The sequence below is a fragment of the Ursus maritimus genome, unplaced genomic scaffold (assembly GCF_017311325.1).
Source record: "Ursus maritimus isolate PB19 unplaced genomic scaffold, ASM1731132v1 scaffold_7, whole genome shotgun sequence".
NCBI classification, from domain to species: Eukaryota; Metazoa; Chordata; class Mammalia; order Carnivora; family Ursidae; genus Ursus; species Ursus maritimus.
The window spans coordinates 26851807-26863956 of record NW_024426885.1 but is presented as its reverse complement, the minus strand read 5'-3'; the positions used below and the strand labels follow the sequence as shown (position 1 = coordinate 26863956).

General features: G+C 36.0%; 1 protein-coding gene across 7 annotated transcripts in view; it reads left to right on the top strand.

Annotated features, from left to right (window-relative positions):
• The window catches only part of BTRC (beta-transducin repeat containing E3 ubiquitin protein ligase), a 168815-nt gene that overhangs the window by 89403 nt on the left and 67262 nt on the right, over window positions 1–12150 (top strand). For 5 of the 7 annotated variants that reach the window (XM_008708343.2, XM_008708219.2, XM_008708499.2 and 2 more), the window contains one exon: window positions 441–518. The exons of the other annotated variants lie outside the window; for them this stretch is intronic. In XM_008708343.2, the coding sequence (XP_008706565.1) occupies window positions 441–518 (78 nt within the window). The remainder of the gene's footprint in view (window positions 1–440; window positions 519–12150) is intronic. 7 annotated transcript variants of the gene reach the window in all.

Genomic DNA, 12150 nt, shown 5'->3' with positions numbered 1-12150 from the left:
TTTTAGGACCCAGACTTTGAGAATTTCTCATGACCAAACATTTACTGTAATTTAAAACTAATTATTTAAAAGAGAAGGTAATAATCATGGTCTAAGTCATTACCAGCTGAGTATAAACTGGAGCTGTCTTGTGTCCAGTGTCAATCTGCATTTTCAGAGAGCAATAAACTAGATTTCTAATGACCATGGTCTGCTGGGCAGTGCTTAAATATAGATGAAATACTTTCCACCTAGGTCCCTACTTACATTTATTTATATACATGGGCATATGTTTTCCTTTACCTAAGTGTATGTCTGTATGTATATAAATCTTCAAAGGAATATATGCATAAATATACATGGTATTCTGGCTTACAGAATTAGAAATGTAATTCAGTTTACTCCCACAGAATAAGATTGAAGATAATGAGAACTGAATTAAAGCTTACTTTCTTTCACAGAATTCCTCAGAGAGAGAAGACTGTAATAATGGCGAACCCCCTAGGAAGATAATACCAGAGAAGAATTCACTTAGACAGGTATGAAATTCAGTCTGTCTTAAAATAAAAAGCTACCAACAACAAAACAGAAGACAGGAAACCCTCAATTTGCCATTCGTTAAGCACTGGAGCTTAAATTAACAGTACTCTGAAGTTGAGGTGGCTGTAGCCATCGGTTTTGATCAGGTAACATTGTTTTCCCAATCATTTAAAAATATCCTAGGTTTACAAGTACAGGACAGGTCGATTGCTTACGTTTAGTGAAAACGACATCAAAGAAAAGTTTTCTGGGTCAGAAAAAATAACTTGAAATGCTTCTAAAGTGCAGATAGTAGAATAGTTGGCTTTAAACCGTATTTTCCTTTTGAGATTCTTAATACATTTTTTAAAAATTAACAGTCAAACGGGATCTGCTTCTAGTGAAGTTAGCTCCTTTTAGTCTGAGCAGTGTTTGTTTGCCTTTTCTAAAAGTAAAGACCATTATTGATGATAACGTTAAAAAAGTTTTTCTCTTCACTGTACCCCACTCCCCAAAAGTAACACATTTTACTTTGAAAGTTAATTCCATGGTGCTCTCTTTTTTAAAATTAAAATGTTCAAAAATATTTGCTTGAAAAATTTGCTCTTCTCACTGCCTGCCGCAACCTCTAACATCTTCTGTCTCTCACTAGCAACAAAAACAAGTTCTTACAGTGTTGCCAGAGAATAGGTATACCACCTCTTCACTTTTAATATAAAGTTGGATAAGATGAGCACTAGCAATAGAAAAAATAATTTCAATTTACTTACACTTACGGCATTATTCTTAGGAAAAGAGAAGAGAGGTCTAGTATTTGTTGAGTGCCCACCACAAACCTGCTGTTCGTTTCATTCCGTCCTCACAGTCACCTACAGAGTTGGTAGATAGGGCCTCCGATTTATAGATGAAGAAAATGGAGACTTAAGGAGGTTGGATGACTTCCTTATTAGCTCATCAGTGATTTAAAACCCAGATCTCAGTGTTGCTCAAGCGTTTCTACTTCTGCCTTCAGATTCCAGTTCGTAGTACAGTGTGAGTGTAGGGAGAAAGTACTTGAAACTGTGATATACTCATTTTTTAATTTACTATATGGTAAAAATTGGGGGATGGGCACTTTCCCTTTTTGATAAAAATAATTGTTTAGTAAGTAGAACTGAATCCATTCAGGAAGCTTTTGTTAAAAACCTGAATGATTAGTAATTGATACTGTGCAGTTACAACTTTAACTATTTGGAGACAAACACCTGATATATAAATCTAAATAAATAGAAGAGTATTGAGTAAGATAAATTTAGAGGTGGAAAGACTCTGCCCACTATACAGAAACAACTGTCAGAAAACAATGACACGACAAAAAGTTTTGGCAACTTTATTTAAGCTAACAAACGAATTTTCACTCTGCAAAGTTATAAATTAATTTTAATAGGCTGATCCAGATGGTCCATTTGGAAAATGGATAGGCTGATCTGTTGAAAATTAAACTAAATTTATCTCTCTCATACTTCAAACTGAAGCAAGAGAGAGAATCGTGCCTATTAAGTCCAGCACATACAGATGGACCAGCAGGTCACACATGGGACTAATCTGATTCATTTTAAAAATAAATGCATACATTATTGAATCATTTTCTACTTGCAAGATCCGTTGTGTGCAGTATTTGAAAGAGATATGCTGTGGCTTTTTCACTGCTTTTTAGGTTCGCTTCACCCTCTCCACTTTGATATAACAACCGTTTGTTTTTGTTTTTGTCTTTCCTCCTACTGCTTCAAAATGATTTTTCTAATATCTGTCATTCAGTGTTGAGATCCAAGCTCTAGAGATTAATTAGGTCATGAGGCTTTTTCCCCTCCTCTCTTTGTAAAGGGTTTTATCTCTATTCTCTTTATGAAGAGCATGAACTCAGTGTTCTTGGAAAGAGAAATGGCCTTTAGAAACGGGGAAGTAGGAGATCCTCCTGGGGCCCTCCGAATCTTTTGGCTTCTGGGTGTTTTAACAGCCCCATGAATGCAGATTTGTAAATTTATTGCAGTGCCATCTGGTTTTTTGCTCGAACCAGATTACTGTTGGCTTGTGTCTGTCTATTGTGGTGGTCACTCCCTAGGAGCTTGCCCTCTCAATCTTAGGGAAGAGTGATGAATAGCAGGGGTCAATAGAAGCGGGTCACAGGGCAGCTGTCCAGGACTGCCCTGAACTTGATTACCCCACTGCTGATTTTTTTAATGTAGGACATAATATATAAGCTGTTTAAACTCCCTCTTTTCTCTGTTGCATGACAATAATGAAGTGCCATTTGCTCCCTTCCCCCTCCCACTTTAGTCAAGTTATACAGATAAAAAGATGTCAAGGCTGCCTTTTACCTAGTGTTGATGTAAGTAGGATTTGCATCATGTAGGCCAATCCCTTGAGATTCTTTTGCAGATATTTCTAATGGGATTTCAGGAACTCTTTCACTATTGATTTTAAAATGCTCAGTTACATTCTAGCAAGTTTAATATTGTTTTAAACTGATTTTATAGTTTATGTATATTGTTGTAAAGTACAGTTCATAGGTGATGATAGACTATGATCACTGCATGGTAACTTTGAGTTATTTAATCATTGGAGGAGCTGAAAGAAGGGTCCATTTAAAGGATAATGAGGGAATATCATAAACAACTTTAAACCACAGTTTTGGCAACTTAGATGAAATGGACAAATTCCTTGAAAAATATAACTTACTGAAACCAATGCAAGGTGAAACAAATTTGAATAACCTTAGATGTCTCTTAACGAAATCACATTATCAAAAGGCCCCAAAATGGTTTCACTGGTGAATTCTATCAAACATTTAAGAAATAAATAACTCACTCTTGTACAAACTCAGAAACTAGAGAAGGAAAGAGCACTTCCTGACTATTATGAAGCCACCGAAACCGTAATTCCAAAACCTGACAAAGACATTAGCAGAAAAAGAAAATACTGAAGGAGAAAGTCGGGAGATGCTATCCTCTGTGCCACCAAGCCATCTTGTATACCTGTTTGTCCATTTAATTTCTGATATCGGAAGGCAGGAGACTTGGTGGGGAAAGAAGCAGTGTATCCTTTTAAGTTTCTGAATTTGGGACCAATCTTCTTACCTCTTTGCATTAAGTAAAGTGTGAACTTTCGTTTAAAGAATGTACACAGTGGCTGCAATTTTCTTTCTACTTTTGTTCCTAAAATGTGAAGCCAAGGAAACCATAGCAACTGTTTTTCAGAGCTTTTATTCATATCTGCAAACAAGGGCAAAGGCCTGGGAGGATACACGAAAGTACTCATTACTTTTTGAAAATGTAGCCTTACAACATGCAACTCCTTCTTTGCTTCACTTTGGTGCTAATAGGATCTGTCAGCCCTGCCTTTCTCTGTAATTGAGTAAATTGTGACCTCTGTCTAATCCTTCCCCCATCCCCCATTCCCTTTGTGTATGTGTCCACTTACCATCCTGAGAACGTGGGCAGTGATAAATAAAGCATTGAGTAGAGCTCTCTCAACTCTTTGAAAGCAGCATGATGCCAGCCCTCTAGTTATATTTCTTTAAGTGTTTACGTTTTTCTGTATTCTTTCTCTTGTGTAGCTGGAACCCTGGGGATGCAAAGCCATGAGAGAGGCCAAGAAGCTAACAAAGTAGCTGTCTCCCTTGTTAGCTTGTTCCTTTATTCTTTAAAAACAAGATAAAAACCATCTGGCTCAGGGCACTACATTTTCCTCCCCCATGCACCTCTATAGATGGAGACTTCACCTGCAGTGAGGGTTTACATTGATTAGGGAGGGAGCAGTAATTCAAGTTTCCATCCTCTTCAAGGATACTTTGCAGTCTTTAAAGGTGCTGACCCACTGAGTTAAACTGTCAAGGGAGGATAAAAAAGTATCTTCATCCCAGGAGGTAACAGCTGCCAGGTTTTCAACACCTTGCACGCTGCTGGAAAAATGTCACAATTGTCAGCTGAAAGAAAAATGACTCTGTTGTCATCTTCTGTTAATGACTGGGCCTTATAAAGGGAACTACATAAGTCTTTTAGAAGGAATAAGTAGATGTTTTCCTTTCCTACCCCCATGCCCCTAAATTCCTATGTTCTAAACATTACCTTAGAGTAGATCCATAAAAAACAGCAGTGAAGAACTTAAAATTAAACAGCCCCATGTAAGCATGGCTGTCTGATCGGCATAGCTCCTTTATGCAGTTGGATGAGGAGGAGGAAAAAGCACATCACTGACACAGAAATGACATTATAGCGTGTATTAACAAAACAACAACAACAACAAAAAGTCATTCATAAGCCAGTGAACTGAGAGAAAACATACTGTATTTCTGCTCTTTGGAGGACAATTTGTTTTCAAGCAGCATCCAGATGGGTAAATACCACGACATTTCTTTTTTCAAGAGAGCCACTTCTTTTCTTCCTTTAGAGAAAAAAAAAAACAAACAAACAAAATAAAACTCAGTGAATTTACTTCCTTTAATAGCACTATAATGTTTGTATATGATGGCATTCCCTTCTTTCTGATTTGATTGATGAGGGGAAAAGGTTTAATGAAGTCCCTGATATTAGCCAGGCAAGGGTTTTTTTTTTTGCTATTTGTTTTAGGTTAGTCATTTTAATTGTATTGAGTAATTAGAAGGTACACACAGCCAGGGGAGCTTTGTTCTGATAATTGCTCAAGAAAACCCATTCCCTATCTGCCGTTGCTTTGTGTTAAGACATTTCTCCCTCTAGTGGCAATAGTAAGCACTTTGACTTGGCAGTAGGCAAGGTGTAATTGCAGTATGACAAACTATGCTTAAGGGACTATCTTGTAAATACTTTAGTTTGGGTTTTGGCATTATTTCATTATATATGTGTGTGTTTTTTCCCTATGAAACTTCCTACCTCTCTTCCCCCCCCCCCCCCCCCCCTTTATTAAAAAAAAAAAAAAATCACAGTGCATCCTGGGTAATGTTTTGCAGCTTGACTTAATTTTAGTCATCTGTTTTAATTACCTATTTATAAAAATGCTTTTGCATTTGTAGACATTATTTAATACTTTGGAAGAAGCACCTCATTTGAAATAAATAAATAAATTGTACTTATTTTAAATAGTCCATGTAAAAGACCTTAAAGGTAATTAATGTAGGTCTCTTAAGTAAGACAGAAGTGATCTTTCCAAGTCTGATGAAGTGATTTGTTTATTTAACTTCCCACTTCGGCTGAATCCTTCAGAGTCTAATAACTTTTTTTAAAAAACATGGTTTGGCAATTTGTGTCTAGCTACAAAAACCCTTCTTCAAAAAGAAGCAATTTAATAACCAGCTTTCTTAAAATTACTTTGAGGAAGGAAGACTGTATAGGGGGTTGGTATTTTGTTTTATTTTTATTTCAGTGTAATCATTCTTTGATAAATTGTGTAATCACTGACTTAGTAGAAAAAATATTATTGAACTCCCGGGTTGCAATGACCATAAAATAGTGTATTTTCATATAGAGACTTGAGATATTGTGAATAAATTATAAAGGAAACAGCTTATATGCTGGTCGAAGTCCATATGGACCCAATTCATTTTGTGTTCAGTGCTTAATGTGGATGTACCATTTTATGAAAAACAAAAAGATTGGTGGGGGGGGAAGCCTATTGTGCCCTTTTGTATGAGCCTTTTAAAAATCTGCCCTAAGAGTAACTTGGAATGAGATCAGATACAGCTCTGCATCCATTGAACGAGATTGGGTAGCATCAGTGTGGCATTTTTAAAGCCCAGTTCCAGCTTCCCTAGATGTTGCCTTGTAGTTTGCTTTTTCTATCCCATATTCTTGCTGCGGACTTGATTTGATGTTACCATATATCTGAAGGTCCCTGTCTCCCCCTCTTCCTGCCCCCCAATCACTAGCCATTTTCATTATACTATATCTTGTTTTGCTATAGGGCTGCTGAACAGATTTCTTAAGCAGCTTTTTGCAAGGTTAAAAGAATGCAGCTTGGTAACAAGTTTGTGTCATTTTAAATATATACCTTCTAGTAAATAAGGAGAAGTCTGGCAATCAATCCCTTTTAGTGTGTTATATGTTTCACCTGACAACTAAACCTTCTATTGATTAGCCATTACTTTGTTAGATAATCCTATGTCATTGAATCCATTGTAAAAAATTAAACTCTTTAAAATGTTTTACCCTAGCAGCACTGTGAAAATTGAAAACTTGTTCAGAATTACAGCCTGCTTTCACAAAGAAGGTAGTTTTCAGCAAGGCATCTTACTGGTTTATGCTTATGTGCTTTATATGCAATATAAAAACGTATTAAAGTACTCCAACGCAAAACTCTCTGCTTCTGGTTCAGCAATGTAAGCTACCTTTTCGAATGTTGCATGGGAACAGAGCCTATCTTGTCAGTGGCAATTATAGTCACTAGTTTAATTTTAGCCTGGAAGGAGTCTTATAATCGTAAAATATTGAATGTAAAATACTGAGTTTTTTAAAAAGCATTTTTATTCCAGAGTGATCTTAGGAATGTGACAAGTTTTAATTTACTAATTTATGTGAATTCCTTGGGGGGTAAGCAAGATCATATACCCATTATACAGATGGGATGTCTAGAAAATAAAAGCTTTGATATATCCTTACCCTGGAAACTCTTGCAGGTCTCGAACTGGTTTCCTTAATCTATCTAATATTCCCTCGCATGTGTTATACTCATTTCTGAGGGAAAAGGAATTTTGGAGGGAAACAGATTAGTTTTCTAACCTGCCATGACTGGTTTTTCCCCAGAAAATAGCATATTTTTGTTAATTAACTAGACAAACCTTTAGTTCTTTTTCCCCCCAAATATTAACTGTATGTATACCTTTATATTTTTATTGAGGTTTATTTTTCATACAGTGAACTACATATACATTAATTGTATAAGTCAATGAATTTATAGGTCTGTCTGCCTCTGTAGCCACACCCTCATCAAGCTGTAGAACATTTTCATTACCCAAGACAGTCTCCTTGGTCTCCTTCCCAGCCAATTTTTCCCATTGCCGGTGAATCAAACATTGATCAACTTACTAATAGGTTAGTTCCACCTTTTTTAGAAGTTCTTGTAATAGAATCATAGATTTTTGGGGTCTGACTTTCAGTGTAATGTTTATGAGATCCGTCTATATTGCTGTATCAGTAGTGTATTCTCTTTTATTGTATATTCTGTTGAATAAATATACTGTAGTTTGTTTTCCATTCTTTTGATGGACACCTAAGCTACTTGCATTTTTATAAATGTTGCTATGGATGTTCTTATATAAAGGTTTTTTGGTGAGCATGTGTTGAATACTTTTTGATGTGCTTATTAGCTATTGAGGTATTGTCTTTTGTGAAGTATCTGTTTAAATTTTTTGCCATTAAAAAAATTACATAGTCTGTCTTATTGAGTTCTAGAACTCAACTGTATTGAGTTCTAGATACTGGTTCTTTGTGAGATAAGTGTTCTGAGTATTTTCTCACCAACTGTGGCTTGCCTATTTATTCACAGTGTGTTTTGATGAGAAGTTTCTAATTTTTGAATGAAGCCCAGTCTGTCAGTCCTTTCCTCGTGGATGTACAGATACTCTAGGTTTTCTTCTAGAGGGTTTGTAACTTTTAGCCTTTACCCTTAAATCTGTGATCCATCTCAAATTAATTCTTATGTGTGCTGTTCATTGTTTTCCCCATTCTTTTTATTAAGTTGTTTTGACTTTTCAGTTGAAAAGACTTTCCCCCATTGAACATTGAATTACATGAGTGCGTTTGTCAAAAATCAGTTGGCTGTACAAGTGTGGTCTGTTTCTGAACCTCCTGGAGAAGAGGCTGCTGCTGGATGCAGAGCAAAGGGCAACAGCAGCTGAGGCCCTGACCCAACCCCTTCTTCAAATCCACCCAGAAGACAAGCTCAAGTCCTCTTTATTTTTAGAAGTGTGTATCAGTAGTGTATTCTCTTTTATCGTTTGTAAATAATGCACCAAGTACCACACTGTCTTGATCATTGTAGCTTTAGTAAGTCTTGAAATCAAGTAGTGTGAGTCTTTAATATTCTTAATTTTAATATTGTTTTGGCTTCATAGATACTTTGCATTTCTATATAAGTTTTAGAATTATTAGCAATTTCTTTTAAGAAGTCTGCAGGGTTTTGATTTGGATTTTACATATATTATATCTATTTTTTTTGGGGGGGGATATACACATACACACATACACACACATACCTACACACACACACGTATATTCATTTGGGTAGAATTAACCTCTCAATAATATTGAATCTTCCAGTCTGTAAACATGGTATATATCTCCATTTAATTTTGTCTTTTTAAATTTTTCTAAGCAGTGTTTCTTAGTTTTCAGTGTACATTTCTTACACAGATTTATTCCTAACTATTTAATGTTTTTCAATGCTATTGTAAATATTTTCATTTGATTTTTGACTCTTGACCTTGTTTCCTGTCATTTGTGAATAAAGACAATTTTATTTCTTCTTTTCCAAGTTATTTGCCTTTTGTTTCCTTTTTTTGCTTTATTTCAATGGCAACGGCCTCCAATGTAATGTTGAATAGGTGCGATAAGAGAACATCTTTGCCTTGTTCCCAGTCTCAGAGGGACTGTATTTGGTCTTTCACCACTAAGTATGATGTTAGTTGAAATTTTTTTAGATGTCCTTTATGGGATTAAGAAAGTTCCCTTTTATTTCTGGCTTGCTGAGATTTTGTTTTATTGCTATTATTGTCATTATGAATGAGTGTTTAATTTTGTCAAATGCTCCCCTCCACACTTAATTCTGTTAATATGGTGAATTACATTAATTGACTTTAAGAATTGTCGTATCTCTGTTCATGGGAGATATTGGTCTGTAGTTTTCTTTCTTTCTTTTTCTTTCTCTCTCTCTTCCCCCCCTTCCCTCCCCTCCCCTCTTCCCTCCCCACCCCCTCTGTTCCCTCCCCTCCCCTTTTCTCCCCTTCCTCCCGTCCTTCCTTCCTTCCTTCCTTCCTTCCTTCCAGCTCCACACACAGCATGGAGCCCAGTGCAGGGTTTGAACTCACAACCCTGAGATCTAGACCTGAGCTGAGATCTAAGAGTAGAACACTTAACCAGCTGAGCCACCCAGGCACCCCTGTAGTTTTCTTTCTAATTTCTTTGTCAGATTTTGGTGTCAGGGTTATGCTGCCCTCATAAAATGAGATGAGAAGTTTTCCCCTCCTCCTCTATTTTCTAAAAGTGTTTGTGTATGGTCCTGGTGTTATTTCTTCCCTAATATTTAATGGAATTCACCAGTGAAACCATCTGGGCTAGAGGTTTTCTTTTGGGGGAAGATTTTGTTTTTTAATCTATGTGGAATCATTTTCACTTACCATTTCAATTTCTTTAATAGACACAGAGCTGTTCAGGTTTTTTCTTTCTTGTGTCAGTTTTAGTAATTTGTGTCTTTCAAGAAATGTGCCCTATTTTTTTCAACAGATTGTAAACTGTTCGTACATTTTATTTTAATACTCAGATTATTCTATATTGGACTAACGAGAGCCCCTTTACGTTGACATCTGTGCCCCTCTGACATATATCCATCATTCCCTGTGTCTCTCCAGGTTCATCTAGTATTTTCCCTGCCCAATCCTGGAATCAGCCATTTCTCCAGAGAGCTATGGTTCCTTTCAGTGTAAAATGCTATTTAGAAGCCAAGATTTAAACATTAACTTATATTTTACATCTATATTGATATATTTTGAAAACCATGAATTTATATTGGTACCTGCAATTCTAATTCAGTACCACAGAGTTTGTTCTAGATCTCTCCCTTTTCATATTTATAATTCTCCTATAGTAAGAAAAATCTGGTTTGAGATTTTTTTTTTTCCTTTCAGCACTTTAAACATGTTGTTTCTTGTCTTCTAGCCTTCGTTGTTTATGGTGAAACTTTCTACATCTGCCTTTATTTATAATGTTGGCTCCCATATATGGGGCATGCCTTTTTTTTTAGGCTCTTTCAAGGTTTTTGTCTTTGTTACTGGTTTTCAGCAGTTTTGACTGTTTGTGCCTAGTTCTTGTTATCTTTGTATTTAATCTCCCTAGAGTTTGCTAATCTCAGATCAGTAAACCAATCGTTTTCACCAAATTTGAGAACTAATTGATCACTATTTTTATAACTTTTTTTGTGCCCCATTCTCACTTCTCTTCTGGGTTTCCAGTTTGCACATATGTTAGATCATTAACACTTACCCCACAGATAACTGAGCCTCTGTTCATTTTTTTTCTTTTACTCTATCCTTCAGTTTAGATCATTTTAGTTGATCTATCTTTAGTTCATTGATCTTTTCTTCTGCCATCTCCAGTCTGCTTTTAAGCCCATCCAGTAAATTTTTAATTTCAGATAATATACTTTCCAATTGTAGAATATATCTGGTTCATTTTAGGTTTTCATTTTTCTGGTGAAAATTTCCATCTGTTTATCCATTATGACTGTATCTTTCATTTAAGATGTTGAATATATTTATTATAGCTTCTGTAAGGCCTTTATATGCTGATTCCCATATTAGAACATCTCAGAGCCATTTTCTATTGGTTCTTTTTTCTCTTGATTATGGGTTCCGTTTATCTGCTGCATCTTATCTCTAGCAATTTTTGATTATGCAGTGGACATTATAAATTACTCATTGCAGAGACTCTGGATTCTTTTATCTTCTACTGATCTGCTGATTAACTTACTGACTGATGACTTCACAGAGTGTTGGTTTACATTTGTTAGGGCAGGTTATGTTTTGATTTTTCGCCTGGTCCTAAGGTAGAGCCTTTACTCCTAAGACTTACTGTTTACTCTCAAGGCAGGGTCATTCCAGGTTTTCAGTGAAAGTTTGAGATGCCTAATAAGTTCCTCTAATTTAGTGGGAATCAGATTCTAAATTCTGTCTCCCCTCACGGGCAACAGCTGCAATCCCTGCTCCAGTCTTTCAGTCTTATATTATTTTCCACTGAAATCATTATAGTCTCCCATTCATGTATATAGTTTGGTGATTAGCCATGGATTAGAGGAGAATCGAGCCTCCCCTATGGGTCTATTTTCTATGATTTCTCTTCTCAATCTCCAGCCACTATGGCAGCCCTGAACTCCATCCTTTGGCATATCAAGCCAATAAACTGGTTTCTAATTGAATTTTAGTCACCCTGCATCAAGTAGATTGGTGAGTACCCTCAGGGAAAAAGCACATAAATATGGATGTTACCCTGTGTGTTTCTCCTCTTTCAAGGTCAGTCTACTCCTTCCCCCAGTTTCTTACTACTTTAGGTCATTCTCCAGTGCCTTCAAGTAGTTATTATTAAAATTTTTTCCCATGGTTTATAATTTTTATCTTATGAGAGCTAATCCCATGTAAGCATCTCTGGCATTATTAGAACTTGAACTCTTTGGCTTACATTTTTTATGTTATTCAGTATATACCAATTATTTCATAAATGTCTTTTAAAAACATAGTAAGTTTCATTTAAAAACTTTTATGTTGTCTATACATGAATAATAAATGTTTGTGATATTAGTAGCTGCAAAAGAAGTGCTGAACCCTGAGCCAGAAGATACATGCACCAATAGCTGCTATACACCAAAGTCAGATGATCCAGTTTATTCCTTTAAAATATGTTTTGGGGATGCCTGGGTGGCTCAGTTGGTTAA